Source organism: Bubalus bubalis, chromosome 15 (assembly GCF_019923935.1).
Source record: "Bubalus bubalis isolate 160015118507 breed Murrah chromosome 15, NDDB_SH_1, whole genome shotgun sequence".
NCBI lineage: Eukaryota > Metazoa > Chordata > Mammalia > Artiodactyla > Bovidae > Bubalus > Bubalus bubalis.
Window position 1 is genome coordinate 59,795,898 of NC_059171.1, and position 13,196 is coordinate 59,809,093.

Genomic DNA, 13,196 nt, shown 5'->3' on the forward strand with positions numbered 1-13,196 from the left:
CCTAACGGTGCTGTGCCTAACAGGAGTGTCTTTGCTTGCCTGGCAGCCTTGGGTCAGCCAGATAGTAAAGATGTGACTTAGGGTGGGAACTTTGCATAAAGAGGTGTCAGCTGACCTCCCAAGAGGCCTCTTCCCTCTGCATCTCTTCCCTTAATGAATATTAGAGATTGAGACTGGCCATACGGACTCCCTATGTGAGGGACCCCAGGAAAGCCTCTGGGCCCAAGTCTCAGGTGAGCCTCCCTGGATGGCAGTGCTCCATGAATATCATCACACATCAGTGCAGAGAAAGTCACACCATCCTGATTCCAGGAAGAGGACAACCACAATTTCCACATTTGGTGCTTTTCCTGGACTCTGCCCTCTGCCTCTCTTCCCTTAGTGAATGTTAAATCTGCATCCTTTCTCTGTAATACCATGAATGTGAGAGCACTGATTTAGTTCTGGGTCATTCTTATGAATTATCAAAATTTGATAGTGACCTCAAGAATCCTTCACTCTGAAGTCCCTGTCAGAAGCGAGGGTGGTCATGTCAACTGTCCCCTCTAACCTCATGATTTGACTTTCCCAGGATTAAGTATTGGTACATTTCTGGAGAGAGATTTGTCAATATGTTGCCAAGAGTCTTAAAGGGCTCATATTCTGACCTTTCAATTCAATTTTGAATGATCTAGACTAAGAAAATAATAAAATATGTTGTCAGAGACATAAAAGCCCAAGTACATTTTCCAGTAATGTATTAGAGGTGATAAAATAAATTAAGATTAAATATCCAATGACAAATTCATATTTTCCTAATGTTTGAATATAATGTAACCATATTTTCCCCATGTTGCCTGGGGAAAATAATAACATAATGAAGTGTTTATTACATAGTAGGTCTAAAAAGTTTTGAAGACAAATTGACTGATTGGATTCATAATTCACCAGACTAGATATGTTATACTCATTAAAAGTTGTAACTTCTCAGAAAACATTCTCTTTATTTTTAAAATGTAGATAACAATATCTGTCAGAAATGTCATGGTGATTAGATTTAGTATTGTGTGTGGTGAAGCTCTCAGTAAAGTGTCTGTAATAAAACAGGCAATCTCACAAATGATACCTATTGCATTAATAATATCATTTAAAGATAAAAAGATAAATTCTTTTTATTTACAAAGAAAAAAACATAAGCAATATGAAATGATCACATACATACAACACTCAAAGAGTATAAATATGTAAATATTCTAACAGTTAGAAAAGTTAAATATAGATTTGTTTCACCCCCAAATGTAAGATTCTCTAACTTTTTATTTGAAATCCCCACAGCCATAGTTTTAATCTGCAAATTCAACTGACATTGGCTGTTACTCCCATCATTTTAGTGTTGCTAAGGCTGCCGTCCCTAAGGCCACATTCTGGGTGGACAAAATGACCACAGGCATCAATGCCCCGAGTGGAAAGAGATCTGATTTCTCCACTGTGACTTCATTCAAGAGTTTTCCTCAACAGGGCAAAAGAAAATACAAGTTTAAGAGTATCAGCTTTAATGACCTTCCTCCAGTTTACCTTAACAAAAACCACAAACTCTCTAGAAAGGTCTGCGTAGCCTGCCGAGGATTTGTTAGTTATGTTGCCACGGCGATCAAAAATAACCAAGTGGCCGGGAACCCGGGCTGACTCAAGGAGTGCACAGCGGTGGGGCTGGGACAGCACCCGCATCTCAGTGCAGGCCCCACCACTAGCCTAAAAGAAAAAGGGAAAACAAAACAAAATGAAAGCTCTGCATAAGCAATAGAAAATGTGTTGCCACTCTACGTGTGCCAGATCCAGAGCACTCCATGGAACCCTTGAACTAGCTGTACAACTGTGACATGTTTTCTGATTCAGTTCTTGTGCTCTCCCACCCTGATTTCCAGGGTTTTGCTTCAAGGACCTTCTCTTGACTTCTCAGAAACCATGTAGAGCACTAAATAACAGCAAAAATAACTCCAGTGGCAGGGTAATTTAATGAGATGTTAATGTGCATTTTATCATTATTTTTCATTTCTTTTTTTGTGTCTTCCTAATTAAAGACCACATAGGATCAAAAGATGAAACTAACAGATGTGTATTACTAGGTTTTGCTTGTGAAAAACTGAACAAATCAAGGAAGACAAACTATAGTGAGACATTTCTAGTTTAGGGCACTGTTTGAGGTCTGACCTCTCACTGTCTCAAGGAGGCATCTGGGCCTGAAAGCAAGGACTTACTGATGCCACTTGAAAGGCCTGATCCACGACACTAAAGCTGCCAACCTCAGTGAAGTTTCTTGTGTGAGGATGGCAGGTAAGCCACGGAGCTGTTCACGAAGAAACCACATGATGTTTGATGAGAACTGGGCAGTGAGCAGTGTGGACTGAAGTTAAGAGACTTGTCACCAGCTATTCAGAGACCCGACACACCAGATGAAATGTGTATACAACAAGGTGACCTTCATAATAACCAAGGTGGGATTTTTCTCCAACTTAGAGGGAGAGGGGCTTACAGAGAGACTTAATTTGATCTTAGAAAAATAAATAGAACATTTCTTGAACTCTTAATTTGAGTGATTCCATACCCTCAACATTCATATCTATTAAACTTCTACTGAGTAGGACCTTTATGAAGCAGAATGCACTACAAAATACAGCATGAGGGACTTCCCTGGTGGCCCAATGACTAAGACTCCAAGCTCACAATGCAGAGTGCCTCAGTTTGATCCCTGATCATAAAACTAGATCCCATAAGTCACCACTGAAACCCAGTGCAGCCAAAATATAAATAAAAATAAGCATAAAAAACAACATGGGGTAACATGCCAAGTTCAAAGAAAAGACACCATAAAAGAAATGTGACTGATTCATGTCCGAGTCTTTGCAGCCCCATGGACTCTAGCCTGCCCAACTCCTCTGTCCATGGGATTCTCCAGGCAAGAATACTGGAGTGGATTGCCAGTTCCTTCTCCAGGGGATCTTCCCGACCCAGAGATTGAACTGGGTCTTCCATGCTGCAGGTAGATTATTATCTGAGCCACCAGTGAAGCAAGTAAGTAATTTAATAAATATTTTTTTAAAAAAAAAAAAGCAATACAGCTTCCTCCTGACTATTTCCCCTCTGGGCATTTTTGTCCTGGAACCTAGCTCCCACGCTGTGAGAGTCAAGCAGCTACACTGAAGGAAGGACCACACATAGCTGTTCTGAGAGCTGGCATTGACTACCAGACCTGCGACTCAACAAGCCTTTGGATGACTCCAATCTCTAACATTTCAGCCACTTCACTTGATGCTGAGAGGAAGAGAGATGTGCTACCGTCTCTGGGTCCTGCCCAACTGCAGATTTGTAAATAAAATAAATATGGTCAATGTTGTCAAAAAAAAAAAAAAAAGGTGACTGATTAGTCCCTTAGCCTGAATTTCAGTCCTACAGATCATGTTTTTTTCTTCAAAATTTATTGCAATCCTTAAGTTTTAAAACAAGATATAAGTAAAAAAAAAAAAAAGTCATTTCATAAAATTATGTAAGATTATATGAGAAAGCTGTAGAATGAGGGGTGGAGTCCCGGCGTCTGTGCTCCGTGCCTGCTTTCATACTGACCAGCTCTGAGACTTTGAACAACACAGTCTTCCCACCCGTCAGGCTCCTCTTCTGTCAGAAAGGGATGCTAATGTACTCTCTCATAGGACAATAAAAAGGCTAAATGTTGTAACACACAGTTAGCCCTTAAAACAGTGCATGTCATCCTATGCTTTCTCAGTTTCAAAACAGATAATCATACATGGATCTTAAAAAGACATTTTTAGAAGTTTTATCCATTTAAAAATTTTTATTTTATTTTTACTTGTAGGATAATTACTTTACACTACCGTGATTGTTTCTGCCGTGTATCAACATGAATCAGCCACAGATATACCTACGTCCCTTCCCTCTTAAACCTTCCTCCCACCTCCTTTCCCATCCCACTCCTCTAGGTTGTCACAGAGCACCAGCTTTGGGTTCCTTTCAAACCTAAACTAAGTAATCTCATACACTCACTCACAGCACACTGTGCTGTGTTTAGCTGCTCAAGTCGTGTCCAATTCTTAGCGACCCTATGGACTGTAGCCCACCAGGCGCCTCTGTCCATGAGATTTCCCAGGCAAGAATACTGGAGTGGGTAGCCATTTCCTTCTCCAGGGGATCTTCCCAATCCAGGGATCAAACCTGGGTCTCCTGCATTGCAGGTGGATTCTTTACCAACTGAGCCACCAGGGAAGCCCAACTAAGTAATACAAGGCATAATTATGTGAAACTATTGGTTTTCCCCCAATAATGTGATCCCTGAAAGGGCCTTTGAGAGGTCAGATTTCCCGTTTTGAGGCTCACTGAAATTTTGAATGTTCTCAGAGACGTGTTCTACTTTTTCTTGTCTAAATTCTAACTGCTGAAATTTAAGGCCATTTACACATCAAAATCTCAAAAATCAGTGAGACAAAACAACATGAAAAAAGTGGAAGCAAAAGCCAAAGGAAAATACAAATTCACAATCTTATGAACGTGTCTTGTGCAAGAATATATTATATATATATGGATACAATACATTTGACATACGGCGAAAACAAAGATTACCACGTACCATTCCAGTGACAGAGCCGTTGTCAAGAGCCAGAGAAAGGTGCCTCAATTCATGACTTTGGAAAATGCATACATTTCCTTTGTTGAAAATAACGTCAAAGAGACCTATAAAACATTTTAAGTATTAGCAAGTAATTCGTGCTTTTAAAGCTTTTTTCTTATTCAATTATACATTGAAACCTCCTAAAAATACATTTTATGACATCTCTCAGTTAAATGTTTTTAATTAGTCAAAAGGTAGAAGAATGCTGGTAACCTTTAATAATCTACATGTTGCTTGGCATCTGGTGGCATTTCCAAGGAAAATATCTAATGCCTTCCCAAAATAAACAGTAAACTCCTGGGACAATCCAAAATAAAGCAAAAAAGCAAAAACCAAAAAGCACTCAATGGAACTGTTGCCAGGAAGACAAATTATCCTAGAGTGAAAACCCATTTCCATTCTCAAGTCCCAGAGACTTGAGATAAAATGAACTGATGCATTCTAAAATTAAATACAAACTATTAGGGCATTGGTGACTGGTTTGTATGATTATGATAATAAAGGTTATGTCGTCATATATTTGATTGCTTTTAGCTTTCAGTATACTTTTACATGCCATTTTATCTTGAAACAAAGCTTTTCTTAAGGTCATAAATTTTTTTTCCACTTTTTGTACAGCTAAACACCAACACTTAGTGCCTAGACCATAGCAGGCCCTCAAGAAACATTCTTTACATAAGATCCCTAATTAGATCCGCCAAAATAAATAAAAATGCTGCATTCCACTTACATGTGAAATCTAAAAACCAAAACAAACTCATAGATACTGAGAACAAATGGGTGGCTGTCAGAGGCAGGGGGTAGAGGGTAGGCAAAACAGGTGAAGGGAATTAAGAGGTACAAACCTCCAGTCTTATGATAATTAAGTTACAAGGATGTAATGTAAAGCATAAGGAATATGGTCAATAGTTCAGTTCAGTTCAGCTCAGTTCAATTGCTCAGTCATGTCCGACTCTTTGCGACCCCATGAATTGCAGCGCGCCAGGCCTCCCTGTCCATCACCAACTTCCGGAGTTCACTCAAACTCACATCCATCAAGTCAGTGATGCCATCCAGCCATCTCATCCTCTGTTGTCCCCTTCTCCTCCTGCCCCCAATCCCTCCCAGCATCAGAGTCTTTTCCAATGAGTCAACCCTTCGCATGAGGTGGTCAAAGTACTGGAGTTTCAGCTTTAGCATCAGTCCTTCCAAAGAAATCCCAGGGCTGATCTCCTTCAGAATGGACTGGTTGGATCTCCTTGCAGTCCAAGGGACTCTCAAGAGTCTTCTCCAACACCACACTTCAAAAGCATCAATTCTTCGGCGCTCAGCCTTCTTCACAGTCCAACTCTCACATCCATACATGACCACTGAAAAAACCATAGCCTTGACTAGACGGACCTTTGTTGGCAAAGTAATGTCTCTGCTTTTGAATATGCTGTCTAGGTTGGTCATAACTTTCCTTCCAAGAAGTAAGTGTTTTTTAATTTCATGGCTGCAGTCACCATCTGCAGTGATTTTGGAGCCCCAAAAAATAAAGTCTGACACTGTTTCCACTGTTTCCCCATCTATTTCCCATAAAGTGATGGGACCAGATGCCATTATCTTAGTTTTCTGAATGTTGAACTTTAAGCAAACATTTTCACTCTCCTCTAACTCTCATCAAGAGGCTTTTTAGTTCCTCTTCACTTTCTGCCATAAGGGTGGTGTCATCTGCATATCTGAGGTTCTTGATATTTCTCCCGGCAATCTTTTGATTCCAGCTTGTGCCTCTTCCAGCCCAGTGTTTCTCATGATGTACTCTGCATATAAGTTAAATAAGCAGGGTGACAATATACAGCCTTGATGTACTCCTTTTCCTATTTGGAATCAGCCTGTTGTTCCATGTCCAGTTCTAACTGTTGCTTCCTGACCTGCATATAGGTTTCTCAAGAGGCAGGTCAGGTGGTCTGATATTCCCATCTCTTTCAGAATTTTCCACAGTTTCTTGTGATCCACACAGTCAAAGGCTTTGGCATAGTCAATAAAGCAGAAATAGATGGTTTTCTGGAACTCTCTTGCTTTTTTGATGATCCAGCAGATGTTGGCAATTTGGTCTCTGTTTCCTCTGCCTTTTCTTTTTTTTTTTTTTTTTTTTTAATTTTATTTTATTTTTAAACTTTACATAATTGTATTAGTTTTGCCAAATATCAAAATGAATCCGCCACAGGTATACATGTGTTCCCCATCCTGAACCTTCCTCCCTCCTCCCTCCCCATTCCATCCCTCTGGGTTGTCCCAGTGCACCAGCCCCAAGCATCCAGTATCGTGCATCAAACCTGGACTGGCAACTCGTTTCATACATGATATTTTACATGTTTCAATGCCATTCTCCCAAATCTTCCCACCCTCTCCCTCTCTCACAGAGTCCATAAGACTGTTCTATACATCAGTGTCTCTTTTGCTGTCTTGTACACAGGGTTATTGTTACCATCTTTCTAAATTCCATATATATGCATTAGTATACTGTATTGGTGTTTTTCTTTCTGGCTTACTTCACTCTGTACAATAGGCTCCAGTTTCATCCACCTCATTAGAACTGATTCAAATGTATTCTAAAGCCAGCTTGAACATCTGGAAGTTCGCAGTTCACATATTGCTGAAGCCTGGCTTGGAGAAATTTGAGCATTACTTTACTAGCATGTGAGATGAGTGCAATTGTGCAGTAGTCTGAGCATTCTTTGGCATTGCCTTTCTTTGGGATTGGAATGAAAACTGACCTTTTCCAGTCCTGTGGCCACTGCTGAGTTTTCCAAATTTGCTGGCATATTAAGTGCAGCACTTTCACAGCATCATCTTTCAGGATTTGAAATAGCTCAACTGAAATTCCATCACCCCAACTAGCTTTGTTGGTAGTGATGCTTTTTAAGGCCCACTTGACTTCACATTCCAGGATGTCTGGCTCTAGGTGAGTGATCACACCATCATGATTATCTGGGTCGTGAAGATCTTTTTTGTACAGTTCTCCTGTGTATTCTTGCCACCTCTTCTTAATATCTTCTGCTTCTGTTAGGTCCATACCATTTCTGTCCTTTATCGAGCCCATCTTTGGATGAAATGTTCCTTTGGTATCTCATTTTTTCTTGAAGAGATCTCTAGTCTTTCCCATTCTGTTGTTTTCCTCTATTTCCTTGCACTGATCGCTGAGGAAGGGTTTCTTATCTCTCCTTGCTATTCTTTGGAACTCTGCATTCAGATGCTTATATCTTTCCTTTTCTCCTTTGCTTTTCGCTTCTCTTCTCTTCACAGCTATTTGTAAGGCCTCCTCAGACAGCCATTTTGCTTTTTTGCATTTCTTTTCCATGGGGATGGTCTTGATCCCTGTCTCCTGTACAATGTCATGAACCTGTGTCCATAGTTCATCAGGCAGTCTGTCTATCAGATCTAGTCCCTTAAATCTATTTCTCCCTTCCACTGTATAATCATAAAAGGATTTGATTTAGGTCATACCTGATGGTCTAGTGGGTTTTCCTACTTTCTTCAATTTAAGTTTGAATTTGGCAATAAGGAGAACACTGTACTAATTTTGTGTGAGGACAGATGATCACTAAACTTATAATGGTGATCATTTCATAACATTTGCAATTGTCAAATCATTCCACAGTACACTTGAAACAACAAAACACTGTATGCCAACTAGACTTCCATTAAAAAAAATAACAAAAGCAAATGTTCAAAACTTGTTGAAAAACAAAAAAGTTAGAAATCTCATTTATAGAGTTAATGAGCTCTCCACCATGAGTAAGCAGTTCATACAAGAATGGAAATGTTATTTAGTTTTAACAAAATAAATTTTTTCAAGTTACATAACTCTTAAGTTCAATGTGAAAAAACATATTGAATCCAATAGATGCCAAAGAGAAACATTTTAATGTTTCTAGCATTCATTTTTAAATCCTCTTAATAGGGTTCTTAGTAAAATTAGAAATGACTTTCCTTTCATGCTAAAGGAAGTTTTTACAAATCACACATAACTAGAGGGGGAACTCTTTCCCCCATGCCAACACCCACACTCCCTCCCACTGCAACCAGAGAACAGGCAACAGCCCTTCAATTGGTGACAAAGGAAGCAGGTGCTCCAGCTCTGGCCCTTTCTACTCCCAGAGGAGCTGCTCACAAAAGGTGCTTCCTCTCAGGTTCTCTGTCACTGGTGAGCACAGCCCCTGTAGGGGAGACAGTGGGTGCCCCGAATCTCACTTCCTTCTAGGAGGAGTTAGTGAGCTCTGTGAGCTCCTACATAGAGCCAGTACCCCAACTTGGTTTCATCAGTATTAAAGCTGAGGTTCTGACTTCCATTTGTCTGTGTTCTGTATCTTATTTCTTAATTGATTTTGCACACAGGAGTGGAAGAAAATGGTATTATTTATCGATGCCTTTTCAAATACCCAACTCTTAAAAGACAATAAAAACATCCCATTAAAATTAATTACAGAATGAGAATGCCAATATTACCAACACTATTTACTTTCTTAAGGATGTTCTTGCCAATGGAACAGTGCTTGAAACCAAATCAATACATATAACTATTGGAAGGTAGTAGATAAATTTATCATATTTGTAAAACCTAAAAACTCTTTACTTAGAGTGGAGTAAAGTGGTATGATTCAAGATAAGTATGTATCTAGACCTGACATACCATAGGCACTTAACAAATACTGAACGAATAAAACATAAAAACTACAGATTTCTACATATTTGCATATGTTAATATGTTAGCTTTATAATGGGGAGGGGTTTATTTACAATGTTAACCACAGCCTTGGAAAAACACTAACAAGATATTATAGTGCCTATGTGAAGAGAGGAAATATATACACGGTGGAGGTTTAGTCGCTAAGTTGTGTCTGACTCTTAAGACCCCATGGACTATAGCCTGCAAGGCTCCTCTGTCCAAGGGATTTCCCAGGCAAGAATATTGGAGTGGGTAGCCATTTCCTTCTCTCGGGATATATATACATATATACACACACATGCACAGGCATACACACACAGTCTTAAATTAATAGAGGGAAAACTAAAGAAAAAAACTGAATACTGTGAAAACCTCAATTCCTTCCAAGTTAATATTTAGATTTAGTGTAACTGTAGCAAAATTTCCCTCAGAATTTCTTGGGAATGATGAAATAATTTAAAGTCAATATGTAAAAAAAAAACCCATAAGCATTAACTCTCTGATCAGTGCTTTGTGCTATAGTTTGTGTGTTGGAATCTCAAGTCCCTGTCTAACATTTCAAAGTGCTTCTCACCTCAGCTCAGGTGCAAGGCTAGAAATCCCCTGCAAGATCTGGGCCAGGCCTCCTTCTGTCTCTCTGTTTCCCTGTCTCTCCCACCTCTGTCTACGCGGTGAGGCTGGAGGTGACTTGCTGCTCACGCGAGTCTCGTGGAGTCAGCGCTGGAGGTCCCCATGGTTGGTCATGGCCCATTTCTCCAACCCATAAGCCAAGGGTCCCATAGTGACCTGAATGTCACACTGGGTTTGCATCCTTCTAACACCCTCAACTGGAGAAGGCAATGGCACCCCACTCCAGAACTCTTGCCTGGAAAATCCCATGGACGGAGGAGCCTGGTGGGCTGCAGTCCATGGGGTCTCGAAGAGTCGGACACGACTGAGTGACTTCACTTTCACTTTTCACTTTCATGCATTGGAGAAGGAAATGGCAACCCACTCCAGTGTTCTTGCCTGGAAAATCCCAGGGACGGGGGAGCCTGGTGGGCTTCCATCTATGGGGTCGCACAGAGTCGAACGTGACTGAAGTGACTTAGCAGCAGCAGCAACACCCTCAACCACCTCCTGGAGCTGGGGAGCCCTAGCAAGACAAGGCCCTCTTGCACTGGATGCTGTTAGGGGTGGCTGGATGGCACCTGCTCACATGTTCTACCTGTGCTTGTTCTAAACTTGCCAGAAACCCAGGAGTCCAGGCCTCACATTCAACAGACCTTAGAGGCCCACGTCAACCTCTGACCACCTCTACCCTGCTGTGCCCTCCTAGATTCTCTACCGATGATCTAGGGGCTCTGGGTCCACTCTCCTCTTGCCTTCCAAATTACAGCTGGCCTCAAAGAAGACACCAGTGAAACCCATGGGCACACAGTCCCTGAGCAGCAGTGACATCAGCTGGTCAGACTTTCATAAACTCAGTCAGGAAAGACACAGCATGCCCGCTAGAGTGACAGTTTATTAGACCTGGCACAGGAGGCATCAGGAGCTGCAGATTCCTACAGATCCCCATCCTCTGATTCCCCTGGGATTAATGCAGAGCAGGATCAGGTGAATGAGGCATGGAGGGACTCTGGTTACAGCTGAGGACCCTGAGCTTTAGAAATACCCAGCCTTATTCAGTTCAGTTCAGTCACTCAGGCATTTCTGACTCTTTGCGACCCCATGGACCATAGCATGCCAGGCTTCCCTGTACATCACCAACTCCCAGAGCCTGCTCAAGCTCATGTCCATCGAGCTGGTGATGCCATCCAACCATCCCATCCTCTGTCATCCCCTTCTCTTCCTGCCTTCAATCTTTCCCAGCATCAGGGTCTTTTCAAATGAGTTAGTTTTTCAATCAGGTGGCCAAGGTATGGGAGTTTCAGCTTCAGCATCAGTCCTTCCAATGAATATTCAGGACTGATTTCCTATAGGATGGACTGGTTTGATCTCCTTGCTGTCCAAGGAACTCTCAAGAGTCTTCTCCAACACCACAGTTCAAAAGCATCAATTCTTCTTCACCATTCAGCCTTCTTTATAGTCCAACTCTCACATCCATACAAGACTACTGGAAAAACCATAGCTTTGACTAGATGGACATTTGTTGGCAAAGTGATGTCTCTGCAATGCTGTCTAGGTTTCTCATAGCTTTTCTTCCAAGTCTTTTAATTTCATGGCTGCAGTCACCATCTGAAGTAATTTGGGAGCCCAAGAAAATAAAGTCTGATAAAGTCTGTAACTGTTTCCATTGTTTCCCCATCTATTTGCCATGAAGTGATGGGACTTGATGCCATAATCTTCGTTTTTTTGAATGCTGAGTTTTAAGCCAGCTTTTTCACTCTCCTCTTTCACTCTCATCAAGAGGTTCTTTAGTTCCCCTTCACTTTCTACCATAAGGGTGGTGTCCTCTGCATATCTGAGGTTATTGATATTTCTCCCTGCAGTCTTGATTCCAGCTTGTGCTTCATCCATCCCAGCATTTCACATGATGTATTCTGCATATAAGTTAAACAAGCAGCAGGATGACAATATACAGCCTTGACGTATTCCTTTCCCAGTTTGGAACCAGTCTGTTGGTCCATGTCCAGTTTGAACTGTTGCTTCTTGACCTGCATACAGATTTCTCAGGAGGCAGGTAAGGTGGTCAGTTCAGTTCAGTTCAGTTACTCAGTCATGTCCGACTCTTTGTAGCACACCAGGCTCCCCTATCCATCACCAACTCCTGGCGCTTGCTCAAACTCACTTCCATCAAGTCTGTGATGCCATCCAACCATCTCATCCTCTTTCATCTCCTCTTCCTCCTGCCTTCAATCTTTCCCAGCGTCAGGGTCTTTTCTAGTGATAAGTCAGTTCTTCGAATCAGGTGGCCAAAGTTTTGGAGCTTCAGCTTCAGCATCAGTCCTTTCAACGAATATTCAGGACTGATTTCCTTTAGGATGGACTGGTTTGATCTCCTTGCTGTCCAAGGGACTCACAAGAGTCTTCTGCAACACCACAGTTCAAAAGCATCAATTCTTCGTCGCTCAGTTTTCTTTGGAGAAGGCAATGGCAACCCACTCCAGTACTCTTGACTGGAAAATCCCATGGATGGAGGAGCCTGGTGGGCTGCAGTCCATGGGGTCACAAAGAGTTGGACATGACTGAGCAACTTCACTTTCACTTTTCACTTTCATGCAGTGGAGAAGGAAATGGCAACCCACTCCAGTGTTCTTCCCTGGAGAATCCCAGGGACAGAGGAGCCTGGTAGGCTGCTGTCTATGGGGTTGCACAGAGTCGGACACGACTAAAGCAACTTAGCAGCAGCAGCAGCTTTCTTTATGGTGGTTTGGTATTCCCATCTCTTTAAGAATTTTCCACAGTTTGTTATGATCCACACAGTCAAAGGCTTTAGCGTCAATAAAGCAGAAGTAGATGCTTTTCTGGAACTCTCTTGCTTTTTCTATGATCCAGTGGATGTTGGCAATTTGATCTCAGGTTCCTCTGCCTTTTCTACATCCAGTTTGAACAACTGAACGTTCTCGGTTCACGTACTGTTGAAGCCTCGCTTAGAGAATTTTGAGCAATCTCATTATGGAGGAAGAAATGGCAACCCCCCCCGAGTATTCTTTCCTGAGAAAATCCACAGACAGAGGAGCCTGGTGGGCTACAGTCCATGAGGTCACAGAGTCGGACTTGGCTACTAAGTACCTACTTAGCGACAGCAGGTACAACTATTCACATAGGTCCATAGAGACACTGCAGAGAACAATAAAGATGCATTAGAAACTTCCAGTGTGGTAATACATTGTATATTTAAAATTACATGCTTAAAATAAATAA

At 41.5% G+C, this 13,196-nt stretch overlaps 1 protein-coding gene across 2 annotated transcripts in view; it reads right to left on the reverse strand.

Annotated features, from left to right (window-relative positions):
* The window catches only part of RP1 (RP1 axonemal microtubule associated), a 103,573-nt gene that overhangs the window by 32,088 nt on the left and 58,289 nt on the right, over positions 1-13,196 (reverse strand). For both annotated transcript variants that reach the window (XM_025265403.3, XM_025265404.3), the window contains exons 12-13: positions 4,619-4,722; positions 1,555-1,731 (exon numbers count right to left, since the gene is read on the reverse strand). In XM_025265403.3, the coding sequence (XP_025121188.3) occupies positions 1,555-1,731; positions 4,619-4,722 (281 nt within the window). The remainder of the gene's footprint in view (positions 1-1,554; positions 1,732-4,618; positions 4,723-13,196) is intronic.